Source organism: Diadema antillarum, unplaced genomic scaffold (assembly GCF_040938485.1).
Source record: "Diadema antillarum isolate AM-2024a unplaced genomic scaffold, OU_Dant_1.0 seq00001274_RagTag, whole genome shotgun sequence".
In the NCBI taxonomy this organism is placed as follows: Eukaryota; Metazoa; Echinodermata; class Echinoidea; order Diadematoida; family Diadematidae; genus Diadema; species Diadema antillarum.
Window position 1 is genome coordinate 415,283 of NW_027272055.1, and position 18,238 is coordinate 433,520.

Genomic DNA, 18,238 nt, shown 5'->3' on the forward strand with positions numbered 1-18,238 from the left:
CATCACCAACATTTTCTTCAAAAGTCTACCCAGCTGAAATATATCACTCTGAATCGATGATCCGTCATCGAGCACTGTGCACTCTGGCGCTATGTGAGGAAAACTATTACCCTTCATGTAGTCCTGTTTCTGGGCATCTGTAAATTGGTAGTAGATAGGTGATGTCTGATGACGTAGGTAACCCAAGTCAGTCAGTCTCCCTCGCAATTTACTATTCTGATCTTAATGGAGGAGAAGGTTTTCCGATTTCATACTGGCAGCAGGTTATTGTGTGGGAGAGATTGAGTATGAATGTAGTCCAGTCCCATAGATATGTCCCTCGCTATTTCCAGCCATTCACCAGAGTTCACTTGATGAAAGAGACTGCTGCCCACCGTGAAGGGTCTCGTGTATAGTTCGGTCGTTTTTCCGGTCAGGTGATTTCCGACGAACTTCACTGCAATTCCTTAGTGCTCGTTGTCGATCCTGAATACTCCTTAAACATCTTTGGAAATGCAGGGTGTGATGAATAGGTTAATAGCATGTTAACCTTCTTGTCGATGACATCCTTCACCCTTTGAAGCTGATCGGGGTCAGAGGAAAGAGTCAAGGGCAGCAGGTGTCTAAAAGCCTGCAAGTGTTTTACCAGATAAACTACTCCCCAAATAATGTGCTTCGTCCAAGCTCTCAAAGATAACATGTGTGTTGTCCACATAGACATAAGGCCCTGAAATTGAAAGACTAGCTTCCCCAAGGAATATTACTCGTGCTGATGGTGATGAGGAACACTTTGCTAAGTAGTACGTACACCCCAAAAGGGGGAATGGGTGGCAGATGCTGAATGTTCAGAAAGAGCTACACTCCAGATTGGTGACGGGATGGTATGTGCCACCACAAGTCCTGAACATGGAGAATGGCTTCAATGTTGTGGCAAAGGACCGGTGTGCCCTACCTGATGTTACACACTCCTGCGAGCACATGAGCAGAGAAGTGATGATGCTGATGATGACGAGGTCCAGGAATCAGAAGGCGACGGGGAAGAAGGAGTGGAGCGGGGGATATGACTGAGGTTAGATATCTTGAGGTTAGTGGTCTTCGAGGACGTCTGGCAGTCTGGTGATGAATTTGATAGCAGGTTCACTGCGTACCATAAAACAAACGAACGCAGAGGTCCTGTTGTTATTCTGCTCGGAATGCGGATGTGTAAATCTGTATCCATGACAAAGATTTTTGCTAGGAAGTAATGTCGACTTACATTGTAGGTGTCTTCCGAGAATTTTCAATGTTCAATGTTCAGTGGTACTCTACTATAGTTTTCGACGAACTGTCGAATGGCGTTAATACAGAACAAACCTCCGATCGGGCGACTTCAACAACGACAAAGATAAAGATTTCAGAATTTCCATGTGGAGGAAACGGCATTTTATATTTCCTTATTATGTTTAATACCTTGTCTCTTCTTATCAATATTGCAATATGACATCAAAACGTCTGGCAAAACGACAGTATATCTGCCAACTTTCAGAAGAAACTGAACTGAACTGAACTAAGAAGAGAACTTCAAACTGTAAAACTATAAATGCAATCCTACTGCATGGGCATGGTTGGTACGAGGTTGGTGGTCTTACACGTTGTACAACTTCTCAGGGTAATGGATAAAGTCCTCGAAGTAGGCGCCATGAGGGCTGAGGAACCGGGCTGTGGAAAAGAATAAACACAACGACGATAAACAAGGGAAAGAGGTCGAAACTTTAAGACAATACACTGGGCAAGTAATATGTGCAAGATATTTGTATTTTACATTGCATACAATCATGTAGTTTTTGCTACCTTCATGCTTTCTTTCACTTTGAGGTCCCAGAATGAAACATCCTCATCAAAATGATTAAGGCGGCTCAAAAATACGTAATCAAATCCGTGATAGGAAGTATGGCAGACCATTAGCCATTGAGATTTATTGTTCTTTTAAATGCTCTTAATTCATACAAATTGCACGAATAAATGGCACGCTAGAGTGTTATGATATTTGATGATTGTATTATTTTTATTAAGTCACTTCTTTAAAAGCCAGAGGGACAGATATAAGAGTAAGATTAGACATCATAATGCAATTACAGCACTATGACTTGCCGCTTGATATATCAATTGAAAAACTTAATGACACTACTGTTTTGCATCTAGTCATGTCGCTGTTTCGCTTCCTTGAAAGTTATAGTAAGATATCGATATGGCAATATAATGAAATGAGCATCTTATACTTTCAGTTTGTTACACGTAGGCCTTTCCATACGCATGCAGGGAGTGGCTCGGCGGTAACCTGTTGCGCAGGCTTATCACGTGCACTTGGGCACCTTCCTGTCACGCTATCACCAGGCGCAGGATTTCCAACTGTGACAATACATTATCGCTCCACAGCGGGTAAAATAATTTCTTTGAGAGTCGATCTCATCGTATTACAGACTTCGGAGAACATCTTTGCCGGATGCAAACTTTTTATGTCTAGTTTTGGGCACGGCTATTTTGTCAGAGTTGTGCGGTTTATGAGCAGTTGTTGGTTATTGACATTTTGGAAAAATGGCACATCTGGCATGGTTGTTTGCTGTTTTCATCTTTTCTCATTCGATGTTCACCTCCTCAACGCTGAAAACTAATGCACCTTATTTGACTAATACGACGTGTAAGTATTTGCTATCTTCTATCACTGTAAATCCCGCTTCATCATTTAGTTTTTGTTTTGTTCTTAGGGAGAGAAGAGAAACATTATCAATTTCAATAGATTTGGCACTGCCATTTAAACCTAGGTAACTGTTCAATCAAGTGGTACCAATGGTCATTCTGAACTTCTAGTTTTGAAAGATGTCAAAGCGAATGTTTCTCATCATCCTAGGAATTGCACAGTTCAATTTTCCCTATAAGAAGGCCTAAAAATAGCTGAATTTGGGGGTCAACTCGGCTGATTTTAAGTTTTGGGTGTCTATCTAAACGCAGGTTCCTAATACTTGAATGTCCAAATCGGAAGTTTGAATGCATACTATCGACCATGAATTTTAAATAGCATTTTGATATTTTTTCCCTCTGTCTCATCTTATTTTTTTCCATTTCCCATTCACAAGGTGTCGGAACGTGTGCGGGGCACTACTCATCAGGGGCCCGTTGCATAAAACTCCAACCGGATTTTTTTCCGGTTGAAATCACAAAATTCCGGTTGGAAGCTCCCAACCAGAGTTTTTATGCAAAGGATTTTACATTCTTAGATTAGCAACCTTAAAAAATTCAGGTTGGGCAAATCCCAACCAGAATTTTCTAAGGTTGCTAAAAAAGTTTTATGCAACGGGACCCAGGAAGTTAAAACAGTCATCAGCGATTTGATAGAAATCATGGCTGACTTTCACTTAATTCTAATGAGTACAAACAACACCTTAACTAAAATAAACCAAAACATTAATGAGTGTCTGTTGAGAATGAGAAGGGCGTTAAATTGTCTTGAATACTACGGGTTTAGAGGCAACTTAACGCCCTTATCATTCTCAACCGACGCCCGATTTAGAATACAAGCAGTCCAAGGTTTTGTAGTAATTCATACACAGTGGCTGCCAAGGAATTTAGATTCCATTTTTGTTTCATAGAAAATATAAGGTGAATTAGTGTCCATGAATAGTTCCTAACATTGACATGTTGCGGACTTTGTGACGAAGGACCACTATACTTAGTCACAATCTTAATATTCTCCCTTCAATATCAGGCATTTGCCACTTGATTACATTGTGCCCCTTTTTACACTTCATGTCCGGCAGATTTAACTCTAAATTGCCAGGGAGAACCACTGGTTCGAGAAGTGTGGTGCGATCAAAGATGTGTCGTCAGCAGTGACCGTTGGATTGTACAGGCTCCTCGCGGACGTCGAATTTTTACTGAAATTAAGTCTGTCAACAACAGAATAATGGGATTCTTTATAAGCGATGTAATAGCCAACAAAACGTCCCTGATGCTGATTCAGGATCACAACCAGACATCCCTTCATTTGTCATTAGCTCACCAGACGAAGATGTCGATATGGTATATATAACTACCCAGTGAAGTTCAAAATGAGCGTCAAGTGTTACGAAGGTAAGTGCCAGTGCCGTTGGTCTAATAATGAACGTTAATGCATTCATGAATATGAATTGATATTTGTTATTTTATGTTATCATACATCTATTTCAGTTTCTTTATCTTTTTTTTTTGAGGGGGGGGGGGTGGAGAACAATGTCAGTCTTTATATAATGTTATAAAGAGAAAGATTAGGCCTATGTGTCTTACATCAGTGGCACGGAGAGCAAGTTACAGTATAAGTGAACGTCATTATCACTCATGAATTCTAAAGTATAGTCTGAAATAAGGCAGTACTGTATCATTTCGGCATGATTATGACGTGATCGTCTCCGTAGTTCAACGTATGTTTTTAAACATTTGATGAAAAAAAAAGTCATGAGAAAGAAGATCATAAAACGTTGCCTAAATACGATATTGTAACTTCACATTTTCACTCTCTGATACGTCATAATGTTAAAGGCTCTTGGCCAAAATGATTCAAATAGAAAAGAAATATACGAATTGGTTGCTTGAGATGAGGAAGCTATAGATTTCGCTGAAGGGTCAATAAAATTAATTTATCCATGATGTTTGCAAATATTGTAATGATATACGAGATATTTACTTAAATTTTATTTAAGTTTGGTGAAAATAATGCGAAGTTGTTAAGGTTAATATTAAATCTAATTGAGTTTTGTTCCGTGTCAATTTATTATTTTGATTGACAAACATATTCCCCGTTTAATTACGTGACTGTCTGCTGTACGGTTTAGCTGTAAGCAGCAAAATCTCTAACTCTAAATAAAATTGAAATTGAAATTGAAATTAACTGTTGCATATAAGAGATAATCCCGAGTTTATTCAGTATTTTCTCTAAAAGAGAGTGTTTTTCGTATGTGTTGATTATTTCGTCACTTCGTAGCATTAAGAGATATGTTTGGTGACTTAGTATAATTATTTGATAGCAATGGCTGCACGTTCCTTCCTTGCCCTCCCCGCCCCTTACTCCGCGGCCGACGTTGCCTTTGGATAAAAAAGGAGCAGCGAGACATGCCTCTGCAGCACTGAATACTCCTTGTGAGCCGGTTCCCCCCCTCCCCCTTAAAACGGATAATGTTCGTCATTTCGTAAGTTCTTTGAATGACATAAGGTTCGTTATTCCGAAACACACATAAATTCCATATACCTAGATGTTCGTCAAACCGAAAAGGCAAAAAGGGTTTGTTAGTACATTAAGTGGCGTTATTCGGAAAGGTTTGTTATTCCGAAGGATCTTTAATCCTAAAATGGAAAAAGAAGAAGAAGAAAAAGAAGCAAAACCCTGTTACTTGGAAGATTCCGTGATCCGAAAATGAAGAGAAGGTGACAATATACTATCAATTCACTTTCTAAATAACAAGCCCTTTTCTATATACTTTGTGATTAAAGGACCTTCGGAATAACGAACCTTATTTCTTTTTCGGATTAACGAACCTTCGGAATAACGAAATCTAAACGTTTAAAACAGATGAAAAAAAAAAAGGTTCAATGACATTCATTTTCAGTCATGTGTGTGTGTGTGTGTGTGTGTGTCGATGTCGATGAATCCTTCTGGACTGATTTCACAGGTCAACATGCTGCCTGCTTCGAGAAATGTGAGGAATTCATTTTTTGGGGTACTCTTTTTACCTTTCCCTGCCTTATAAACACGATTAGTTTCAAATGAGGTTAAAATATTTGAATACATGGAGATCATGAAAGACAGAGAGGAACTGAGACGCGCGTGCTTCACAATGATGGATACATTATTTTACGAGCTCTGGGTTGTAAATTTTGCAATATTTCATTACAAGTTTTCTCTTGAAGTCAATTATTAAAGAAAGGAAAACAAAATGAATGTAAAAATATTATATTCAGTATTTACTAGTCAGCAATAACCAAAGGTTTTGCACGCTGTATCAGCTGGAATCAAATTCATATCATTTAGACTTTTTGTACTTGCCATTCATCTTGTGTATTCTAAATCATGCATTATTCAGAATGAATTTCAATTGTACCTGTTTTTTTTTTCTTTGAGAATTGTTTTATTTTTTTTCTGAATAAGTCATTTTGCAAATTTAATTTTAGAGCCAAGACAACTCCTTCCTTTTGCAACTTAAGACTACAACGGTAAACATTTCAGAATGTTTTATTTCTGTCTAAACTGCCACCATACGCCAGAAAAACTATCAGTACAAAGGTTCCAATTATGTATTTAAATGCATTATTTACCATTTGCAGATGAAACAAAAACCCAGCTTTAGTGCTTCAAAATAGTTCGAAAATGTGAGTCAAGGATAAAAACGACCAATGTAAAAAAAAAATTGAATCAGTATAACCAATGTTAAGTAGTACACAAAATATGAGCAATCGTTATAATATTTTTTTCTAGACTAAACCGCCTACAGTTATGGTTTATTGAGAAAAATCGTGATATCTCCTTACATTTCAGGCTTCATTGCAAAATTGTTATGTGGTAGGATGTTTTGTGATATAACCGACATAAACATATGCATCCGTATGTGATATCTCGAACCTTTTTTTTTAATCACTACTGCCAATGGTAGACAGTATCTTTAAGATACATTGCCGGGGGAAAAAAAAGAGTTTCAGAACTGCAGTTCGTTTACTTTTCATTTGGACACTGCACTCAGCGTATGGTAACTTTGTTTTAGAAAAAGAGACATCGATTTGCGCCGATATACGTCGACATGGACTTTTATAGGCTGTAAAGCGTTAATTACCTTACATCATACAATGTTCATACGATGATTACATCGAACGCTGTGTAGTAGGAACATTTTCAAAAGACATGCACATGCAACCTGAATAACTTTGTTCATTCTTTTTCAAGGGGTACCATCGGTGAAGCTCATTGGCGGACCCTCTCCCCTGGAAGGCTTAGTGGTGCTCGACTCAGATCGATATGTATGCTACAGTGGTTTTAACGACCAAGCTGCTGAATTGGTCTGTGGAGAACTCGGCTTCCCAGCGGCGGAGCATTATGCGTCGCAGACTTCTCTCAGCACAGCAACACCGATCAGGTTTCAACGGCTATCATGTCTTGACGGTGACTATTGCATTACTACAGACATTTCCATTTCAACAAAGACACTAGCGATAATCATATCGCAGATAATCGTATATTTCCAAGCAAGAAGCAGAAATTTTGTATTTCGGTGTCGGGAAGCCTATCATTGCCGTCCTAAATACTAATTTTCTCTCCCAAGTTCCTGGTGCAGCATGCAGTTAAAATAAGACGAGTTTGACATTTGAGATTCTTCTCCTTAAAATAAGAGAACACCATTGTCATTCACAATAACTTGTCGAATGAATGCCCAAACGGTAAAGTACATGTACAATTCTTAACTGAATTCTACATTATCATTATACAGGTTATGATAGGTATACACATGTAAAGGAGTGTACATCGACCAGAACCGATTGCCCTCAGAACAAAGCCGTCAGACTCAAATGCCAGGGTGAGATAAAACGTGTACAGTGCAATTATTTGAACATTTTCTCTTTTATGTTTGTAGTATAAATACAATGTGTGAATGTAAGCATATGTCAACTCTAGTCATCATGTGAACATGCTTCAAAAAATCGTAATATTTCAAAACATTCTTGCAGTTTGAATTCACGACACTTTCTAGGTAAGTTATGCAAACTCTTTTTAAGATTCCTATATTTTAAATTATGCACGTTATTGGACTTATAAGCTTATTAGACATACTTTTTTAGTTTCATTTTTACTCGAATTTCCTTCTATTTCATAACACAATTCACGTTCACAAAAACAAAAGCAAAACATTATACAAAGACAACTGCATTATACACAACATACACTGTATTTCTCTACTTCAGGATTTCAAAATTTGTTGTATCACACAGTAATACAAGAGTAATACAAGTAACTTAGAAACAATTACAAGTCCATGAAACTGTTAAGATATTGATTGTTCTGATTGGATTTTTGCTATATCGGACTAAATGTAACGGCTTTCAATTTCAAAATCTGTTGCATTTGTTATTATCTTGCAGTCATGCATGCAAATATACCATTGGCGCCCCCTCCCCCCCCCCAAAAAAAAATGTTTAGCTATATCCCTTGAATATTCACGCCTTCACTTTTTGTTCAATCAAGCAAAATCATTGACTGATTTTTGATTAGTTGAATTTTCACATCGGCAAGATAAACAGATGTGGATTATATGACCTGAAAATAACTTGGTGTATTTTGTAGCGTTTAATTTCTGGTTTTCGCTTTCATTGGTAGCTTCAGCCGGGTTTTGTGATCATCCCGGCAATTTGTCTAATGGTTATTGGGACTCAAACATAACGAGCTTTGGGTCCGAGATATTTTTTACCTGTGACAAAGGTTTCATCATCCAAGGGAGCCCGACATTGCAGTGTGCGGGAATACCCGGACGTTCGACTTACTTCCCCGTTTGGAATTCGTCTGTCCCGGCATGCCGTGCAGTCAGAAATGAAACAGATGGTATTGTGATTTAATTTATGTATTCAATTTCTGTAGAATATCTTTATGTTTTTTGTTGGAAACGGGAAAAATGAATTAATGAATGTAAAGTATTGTCTATTCTACGCATATAGTTTTACGAAACTTAAGTTATATTTTCTATAGGTCTGAAAAGTAATCCTTTTATGTAGATGAGGGTTAATATTGGGCATCAGTATTGTTTTTTAAAGAGCAAGGCTCTATTTAATCTTTATTTTGGTAAATTTACTTGAATCGCTTCTGAGCTTTATTGATAATGTGAGTAAAATAAAGTGTGTATTCTTTCACCCATTGCGGTAATTTGGAATGATAAATAATATGTTCCTGCCAAAGTCTGAGATCACGAACTTTAATCGCTTTCAGCTGCACACTCAGGGTGACAAAAACAAATTCATTACAGCTACCACAAGTATGATAAATGAGAGTTCTATTAAACATTGTTAAATCAAAAGAGGTTTTTATATCACTTCACAGCTTCTGTAAAATGCCAGTCACAATTTGCACTTCTGAACATAGAAAGAGGAAAATGTGATGGGCTGATTGTCAGCGTTACCATGTCAAATCCTAATGGCATTTCACAATCATGTGCGAATGAAGAGCAGGGGATTCGTAATTTTGTTGTTATCATATAATTCATAACTATAGACTCATCGATCTCTTCGTGATTAATGTTTGCAGTTTGATGAGTACTTGCTCTCTGTCTTCACTTTCGTAGACCTGGAAGTGAATAAGCATTGTGTATTTTTACCAACCATTCAGAATACCTGACGAACACATCCCTTTCTTTCACAGAAATAAAAAGGTGCAATTGTATGTTGCGGGTAACAAGAGTGTTTCATATTTCCATATAATAGTTCTATAAAAGAATGGGATTGGGGCTATTATGTTGCACAGGTCGATTGCTAAAGGTTTATATCTATAAGTTTAATTGATTACAGATAATGTATGGATAGATGATCCAAACAACACATCAACGACTACGCAAAATGCATACAGTACTTTAAGTAAGTATTGTGTTTATTTTTACAGTTTCCTCTGACAACATCTTGTCAACCCCTTCGCCAGTTGCAACTGATTTGTTAAAGTTATGCATCTCATACGAATGAGTATAATGAGTACAAGGAAAGAATAAGCAGATTACTGCTTGATAACTGTGGCTTTCCCATTTTTTGCAAGTGATTTTCTTCATTTTTTTTTAAATTAGCTGTTACAAATAATAATTTGATACAATGTCAAAATGCATTATCCTAAGAGACTTATATTCTTTAATACTTCTGTTTGACTAGCCACTAAAACCGACGTTCACCTAGAAAAAACAAAATAAACAAAGTCAATCAGAAACATGCAAGGTGACGCGTTTTTGGCCGAACACGATAACCACTACTGTGCAGGTCATTCTGTCAAGGCATTACTGAAGAAATACACACCGAGTGAAAAATTGTTCCGACTAGTAAATCACACTGGTTTCACGGAAACCTGGTATCTTGTTCTCTTCTTCTCCCTAAACAATGCTTTCAATCAAAGCAAATTTCTAAGCTCCAGATAGTTATCCATGAGGCCTCCACGGTATATCCTCATGCTTCTCTTAAATGCCCAAACCGTAGTTCCGACCTAATGCAAACTGACAGGCGCGACCACAATGATATGCAGGCACACTATATCCATCTCACATGCACTCTTACTAAACGACATTTAGATCAAAAATTTCAACATACTTCAATTTGTTTCGAGTTCACCATTTTAGTCAAGCGTTGCTTATGATATGAGGCTCTTACATTTGGCTTTTCTCCGTTAACGATTTGGTTTGATGTAAACTCGTGACGATCAATAAAGCATTTATTAAGAAGTCTGGTAATGTTACGAAAAAAGAGTACGAATAATTGCTGCCTTTTAGCTATATCTTATTAAGAGCATCGATTAGGATGTCGGTTCATATTCATATTTGTGTTAAAGGGATTATGAATGGACTGTGGATTTGCCGCAATAACCATCCTTAAACACTATGTCACTCGATCAACATGAACTGACTGTTGTTTGACGTTACTGATCAAATGATGGGTACATATTAGCGTACTTTTGTTTTCGATGCATGATGACATGGAGAAATAGTAGTCTACCAAAGAAATGTAAGTAGGGGACATCTCGTATAGAATATAGTATGCACTGCAAATTCTCCATCTTCTTTTGATAAATAGATGAGATTCAGCCCACCCAGGATATGACGACATTGCTATTTGATATCACATCTTCAGGTGAGCTTTGTGTTCTGATGAAATCATAATTTTCAATTCATTTTTTTAACATGTGAAAGCATCAAAGTGGTATAGTTTTAATCTCTTTAGTATGATCACAGTTAATGTGTGTCTTGTTTTTTTTTTCCAAAGCGTTCGCTTTTTTCTTCATGTTTTGGTATGCCACAAACGAAGTTGAAAATATACTAGATTCAATCACGGACGCGAAAACATGCCTGTGTAGACACATGCCTGTATAAAAGCTACAGTCAATGTATACATAGAGACCTATATTATGAGGAGAGACTGACGGCAATCTACTATACTGTTTTAAAAATTGTTACATATTTCATTAGTTAATTTAATATTCTGAAATATTTTGTTGCATATGTAGTCACTTAGCCTTTGAACAACTGAAGATTCTGTACATGATGGTCTATCGTTCTCTGGACGGTACAGCAATATTACTCCCATTTCGACATCTGTCTAAATTATAAAATAGCTCACTGCATCCTTATTTTTGTCTAAGTTATGCTTAATTCAAAGTCTATCAAGACTTTACGATGAGACTACTGGTGTGGCACAGAAGTAGTTTTGACATACTTCTGTTCATCTTTGACCTCTTTCAAATTGTTTGATTATATATTCTCTATGAAAACAATTATGGTAAGACATAAAACTATCAAAAAGCGAATGGGTGGTTTCGGGCGTTTAAGAGAGTAACAAGACGGGTGGTTTATTTACTAATGGGTTAATATCGGTATAAGCCAATGAATACACGCCTACATTCGTGCCTACTTGACTTTGCATCACAAAAGTGACAACATGTCTCCAGAGGAAAGGAACATCTTTATCATAATGATGTACAATTAATCTTAACCTGCGACAAGAAATGATAGGAAATGCAACTTTGAGAAAGTTTATAGTTAGTATACTTTTTGCAAGAATGAGATTTGAGAATAAGGCCCCGCTGAAGTGCAATGATTCACGTTCCATTGTTTATGTTTTTTTTTTTTTCAAATTTTCTGTTCACTTATTTATCTTCTTTTTTTTTTTTAGTTTGGGAGTGCTGCGGGTCGGCAATGGTCGGGGAGGGCACGGGCGGATCCATCGGATGGTCATGGGTTTTGTTTCGATTTTTTCTTTGATTTGTCTTGTTTTATGTGGTTTATGTGTGTATGTTTTTTAAAGAGCCAAAGATGAAGCCACAGCCCCTCTCCCATTTTTCCTCCCCCCCCCCCCCGCTTCCGCGACCCCTAATGGTGACAACTAATTGATTTAACTTTTTTTTTTTAGTTTCTGGACCTCTGGAGATAAAGATCAAGATCACTAGCTATACCCTTGGAACATTTCTGGGTGTTGTTTTCATTCTGCTTGCCATTCCATTCGTGGCTTGGTGCTACCATCACAGAAAGAGGTTAGTGTTTACGTGTTGCTTGTCAATTTCTTGTACAGTCTATGAATGTGTGTGTGTGTGTGTGTGTGTGTGTGTGTGCTTGCGTGTGTCTTGGGGGGGGGGGGGGGCGGGATGCGCTGGCCGGGGCGCTGATTTCTATTGACACAAACATTGAATTTTGTTTGTGGTGTGTGTTTATGGGTGTGTGTGTGCGCGAGCACATGTGTCTGTGTTTTGTGTGTGTTCGCAGTCATTGTCCATTGTTATTTTATGGAGATTAGGCACATACGCAAACATACAAACTCACGCACACATACACACTCACCCTTTCATATTTCATAAGAGGTTTCTCATTATCTCACCAAAAAATGTAAGAAACCTGAAGATAGGTCTCAACCAAAGCTATGAACGATCCCTTTCACTTTTGTTCTCGTATCCTTTTCACTCCGAAGAAAACGGAGGCGCCCAGAGGATTCAACTATAAATGCCCAATCAATGCAGTCTGTCAGTCCAATTGCCAGCATAATGCATCGACCTCTACCGGAGCAGCCATTGGAGTCTATCAGTCCTGTCGCTAGCATAGTGCATCGACCTTTGCCGGAGCATCCGGGTTACAGATCTGATGACGCCACACCTGATCAGGAGGGCGTGTATTACAGCTACCTGCACTCTGCAAAGGTACTCAACGTGATTCGAGATAGCAGGTTGATACTTTCGAACCGAACTCCTTGCAGTATTTCTCCCTGCTGCCGCATGGCATAGAATGTAGTTGGCCATCAGGATCCGAATATCTCCTGTAGGAAGTTTGGGATAAAGTATTTTTCCCTAATAAACTTTGAATTGAGTTATATATCATTTTAAAGCTTATATAGAGTCTGTTCTATCAGAATCTGTCCTTAAATAAAAATCCATGTCTGGCGACTTTTTGCTGGTTTTGGGATGCAGGGGTCACATTTATCAGCTTTTGAAGTTATTAAAACTTCAGCCTCATGACGCCATATTTCAAGCGAGGCGAGAATACTAGTACACATATCCTTGAAGTAGACGTTAGTACACTTATTTTGTGAAACGCATTAGTTATCCATAGAACCATAGTTAAGAATCAATGACAGCAATTAGCATGATACATTGAATGCCACCCTCTACTAATCATTATCCTTAACAGGATCACACTCTTAACGGAAAGATGGCCAGGGATCTAGCGGACACGGTTCCCCGGCCTCCCCATGGCGTCGTAAACCAGGATGGCGACGACATAGCGCAGTGGCAAAACACGGCTGCGAATACCGAAAATGAGGAGCAGTACTTGAATATGTCAGGAACAATGGAGAGGAAAATGAAGAGAGACGTCAGGTTTATTCGCTCTAAGAATACCTCTCCAACAACTGAAAAATGCGTGCGTGAAAACGGGTTCCTGGTTTCCAGTGTAAGTTAACAATTACAATTTTCGAGCATGTTCAAATATCACAGTGACTTATTATGTGTTTGTATGAATATGTACGCATAACCATTCAAAAGAACGATAAAACATGAATTTCAAATCTGTTTTAACGATAGACAGCCATTATGATGGGCGCGTGCAGGTCACTGATATCAAGACTTCTTTGAGCTAGAAAGAAACACTGCACTATATAGAAACACTGTAAAATAAAACTAGTCCAGCTGACAAAAAAAAAATTAGTCCAGCTGGTGTCTGTATCGACCAATATTTATTAGTCATAGTCTGGTCCTTGACTAAGAAAATCTAGTCCTGCTGTAGTGTCTGAATCGACTACTTTTTTTTCGTCAAGCATCTTGACTAATTTTCTTTAGTCAAACGGACTAAGAAAATCTAGTCCTGCTGTGGTGTCTGAATCGACTAATTTTTTTTCGTCAAGCACCTTGACTAATTTTCTTTAGTCAAACGGACTAAGAAAATCTAGTCTTGCTGTCGTGTCTGAATTGACTATTTTTTTTTCTTTTCGCCAAACATATTGACTGATAAAAATTAGTCAAGCTGTGCCAGGCTTGACTGTTTTTTATTAGTCAACCTAGGAAAAAATAATTAGTCCTGCTGGCCTTTGTAAAGACCTTTTGACTCACTGCACAATGAGCCTGATGTCTCATGAAAAACTGCCACATACATGTATAATAATCTGCAGGATTGCCTTATCCTAAAGTCATAACACAGAGCTCCAGGTGGTCCGGGGTACCCCCTTTGATGTGATGGGAGTATTAAACAATCATAACAACAATTCAATTTGATTAATTTTAATTCAATTCAATTCGTTTTATTCGTCTATATTGAATATGAAAATGCATGGCAACACATTACGCGATGCTGGTGAAAAAGGTGTCTTGAACATCTAAAACATGAATTGAATTGAATTGAATAGAACTGAATCGAATTGAATTGTTGTTATGATTGTTCAACACTCCCATCACATCAAAGGGAGTGCCCCCGGCCCACCCGGAGCTGTGTGTTATGACATTAGGATATGGCAATCCTGCAGACCATACGTGGCAGGTTCGCATGGGACATCGGGCCCATTGTGAAGTGGGTCAAAAGATCTTTATAAAGGCCAGCAGGACTAATTGTTGTTAGTAAGATGTTTGCTAGATTGAATAAAAAGAAAGTAGTCCAGTCTGGCACAGCTTGACCATTTCTTATCAGTCAAGATGCTTGACAAAAAAAGTCAATTCAGACACCACAGTAGGACTAGATTTTCTTAGTCCGTCTAACTAAAGAAAATTAGTCAAGATGCTTGACGAAAAAAATTACTCGATTCAGACACCACATACAGAAGGACTAGATTTTCTTAGTCCGTCTGACTAAAGAAAATTAGTCAAGATGCTTGACGAAAAAAAATTAGTCGATTCAGACATCACAGCAGGACTAGATTTTCTTATCAAGGACTAGACTATGACTAATAAATATTGGTCGATACAGACACCAGCTGGACTATTTTTTTTTTTTTGTCAACTGGACTATTTTTTTTTTACAGTGTATACAAATTACAAGATGCACCGTGTCCGGGGCTCACTACGTCACTGTAACTGACATAGCCCAAGGATGACCATTTCAATGCTTATATAGCCGTAATAAGAACAAACATTACTTCCTGAACTGCGTAGTCCTTCTGGCATAGGGTGCCTTCCAAAGTAGGTTTCTAGTTGATAATGAGCGTCGTTTTAGTAGAGGTTACAGGTTGTCAGCGTAATCACGATCTCGTGCACAAACATACGTACAATCCTGTCGCTACTTTACTATCGCACAGCGACGGGGCTGTGTAAACGTACAATTCATATCCGATATCAGAGGGCGGTTGATTAATTTCAGATTTCGCAAATACGCGTGCCTGATATTTGCATATCATATCGACCGCGCACGCTCAGAGCGAGCGGGAGGGTGACGTTCGACGAGTTCTATTCGTCCAGCTATGATGTTTCGTGGTGTCGACTGCAGAACAAATTGTTTGTACTCGCTTGACCAATATTTTTTCGTCGAACATGGTTACGCCTTTGGTTCATATTCGTCCAGCCTGTCAAAAATAGCAGGACGAAGTAAATTAGTCGGCAGGACGAGTTATTTATCATAGTATGACGAGATTTTGTTTACAGTGAAGACGTTTCCCATAATTAGAAATAAAGTTGCAACCAAGTGTCGTAACGCCATTTCTTTCTTCTTTTTTTTTTTTTTTACTTGAGGGCGATATTAACACTCTTACAATGTCAGCAATCAAAACCCTACAGCATCATACTATCTTAACTCGCTGTTCTTCTTAACAGGACAACCCCCTTAAGGCAGGAATGATCAACAATCGAGATTCTCCTAGTCCAGCGAACATTATTTCCCCGTTTCCCAAAGACGTCCAACACCAAAATGGTGAAGATTTTTCGCAGTGTCAAATCACAAAAGCCAATGCCATGAAAGAGCAATACACGGATATGTCAGGAATTTTAAAGAAGAGGCAAAGAGACGCCAAATTTGTTAAATCGAGAGCCTTCGCGACTGAAAAAGACATTGAGGAAAACCTCTACCTGAATTTAAATGTAAGTCAAGTCAGAGTCACAAATGACGAACTTCCAGAAAGCTTTAAAAGGTCGGAGAGTTGTGACTTCAACCATGTCGCAACAATTGGACAGGCACTCAGAGACATATCCACTCATTCCAGACCTTTTGACAACGCAGCCAGATGTGGGGACATTCAAAGGTCACTTCACGAAGACACCCTTTCTACTAGCAGTCAGTCCACACCCATCAGAGAACCACCAGATGGCCAAGACTACCCGACTATTGATAGAAATGATACAAGTGACCCTCCTGCGATGGACCACAACGATTCTCAATATTCTGTTTCAATACACTCAAGCAAGAAAAGAGAAGAAAGCGAGTTGGATGAAAATGGGTATCTCATTCTTGAAACACGTACTGACGAAAACGTCGAAGATCAGTATGCTAACATAGACAAAATACAACCCGCCACGTCTTTTTTTGAAGGTGAACATTCTCCTGGAACAAATCTTCATATCTTTAAGAACCCTGAGGATCAAATAGATACCGCTATTTACGATAACATTCCTAATATCCATGGACTAGAGATGCTGTGATTCCTTTACACATTTCAGTATTGTTAATGACGTCATTAAAAAGCTGGGAAGATTTGTACATTCCATAGAAACACGTAAATTTCTTACTGTTTGTGTATTAAATTCCTCTATGTTCAGTGTAGTTTTCATAGCATTCATGATATATCATGATATATAACTTTACGAATCGTAAATAATGAATATATTGACACTTAAAGCCCTTATCTCCCAGGGAAAGCATCGGATAATCATAGTAAAATATATGTCATTAATGATGTGCATATATAATACGGTCATTAAATTCAACAGGATGAAAATCATGATTTAATAACAGAGTTTTAGTCTGGTAGAAAATTTAATACAGGAGGCATAGGTACGTGTACGGTGTCACCCCATGAGCTCAACACCCACAAGTAATGTAGCCAAAGAGCTTGATGTTGGGGGAAAGGGGTCTATGGCACAGGGTGGATCCACGAGTTCCGTAAAGAGGGGGCACCTTTACACCCCTCCCCATTTTTTCTTTTCATTTCTTTTAGTATAACAAAAATAAAAAGAAAAAAATGGGGCGCGCACCAGGTGCGCTCCCCCTGGATCCGCCACTGATGGCAAATGCATGAGACATAATATTTTCTTTCTTATGTCGTTACTCAGTATCGGGATACCCCGCACAAATACCCAAGTATCCTTGGTTTGTAGTTGGTACTATTCATCCTGCCGAGCTTGTTGACCTTTCGGTATGTCGAGATTGCGGGCCTTATTTGCCTACTGACGAACTTGCCGTGCCGAGCTTATGGACCTCTTGTGCCTTGTGTCGAGTTCATAATAATTCGTAATTTACTATTGTATAGTGTTGTTGCTCATGGGACTTTATTATGCAAAGTGTTTGCTCATGGGGCTGTGACTCGTGAGGTCTAACGACTCGTGGGCTGCATAACTCATGGGTTGTATGAATATCGTGGGCTGTGTGACTCGTGCCAACAGTGTCGTCTCGTGCACCCGCATGTTCGGGGGGGGGGGGGAGGGTGTATATAAAAGGTCGTTATGTTAAACTTAGGGGTGAAATATATAACGAATTGGATTACTTAATTCACACAAGGAAATAAGAATACATGTTTGTATATATGTAATAACAGGTGTATACCCATCGATCCTGCTTTAGGGGAACTTTGTGCTCATAAGGAGACACACGACCTTAGGGAGACAATCTGTGCTTCCTTAAAGGACAAGTTCACCTTTATAGACATGTGGGTTGAGTGAATGCAGCAATATTAGTAGAACACATCAGTGAGAGTTTGAGCAAAATCGGACAATCCGTCAAAAAGTTATGAATTTTTGAAGTTTCTGCTCAGTCACGGCTGGATGAAAAGACCACTATAGCTTGTGATGTCACATGAGTACAACGATATAAAGAAAGAATAAAGAAAATTCAACATATTTCCATTTTTCTCTCATAAC

The 18,238-nt window shown here is 38.4% G+C and overlaps 1 protein-coding gene across 1 annotated transcript; it reads left to right on the top strand.

Moving 5' to 3' along the window:
- Positions 1 to 3,779: 3,779 nt before the first annotated feature.
- On the top strand, positions 3,780 to 17,733 carry LOC139745534 (uncharacterized). The gene is made up of 10 exons (XM_071655925.1): positions 3,780 to 4,086; positions 6,923 to 7,138; positions 7,464 to 7,550; positions 8,348 to 8,569; positions 9,526 to 9,591; positions 10,783 to 10,839; positions 12,115 to 12,235; positions 12,667 to 12,892; positions 13,380 to 13,640; positions 15,983 to 17,733. The coding sequence occupies exons 1-10, from the start codon at positions 4,065 to 4,067 to the stop codon at positions 16,802 to 16,804; spliced, it is 2,100 nt and encodes a 699-aa protein (XP_071512026.1). The 5' UTR covers positions 3,780 to 4,064; the 3' UTR covers positions 16,805 to 17,733.
- The last annotated feature ends 505 nt before the right edge of the window (positions 17,734 to 18,238 follow it).

Bases quoted from the DNA above. Each gene is read 5' to 3' on its own strand.
- LOC139745534 (XM_071655925.1), top strand. From the start codon at position 4,065: ATGAGCGTCAAGTGTTACGAAG. The intron at 4,087-6,922 runs GTAAGTGCCAGT...TTCTTTTTCAAG, and splicing joins GAGCGTCAAGTGTTACGAAG to GGGTACCATCGGTGAAGCTC. The intron at 9,592-10,782 runs GTAAGTATTGTG...TTTGATAAATAG, and splicing joins AAATGCATACAGTACTTTAA to ATGAGATTCAGCCCACCCAG.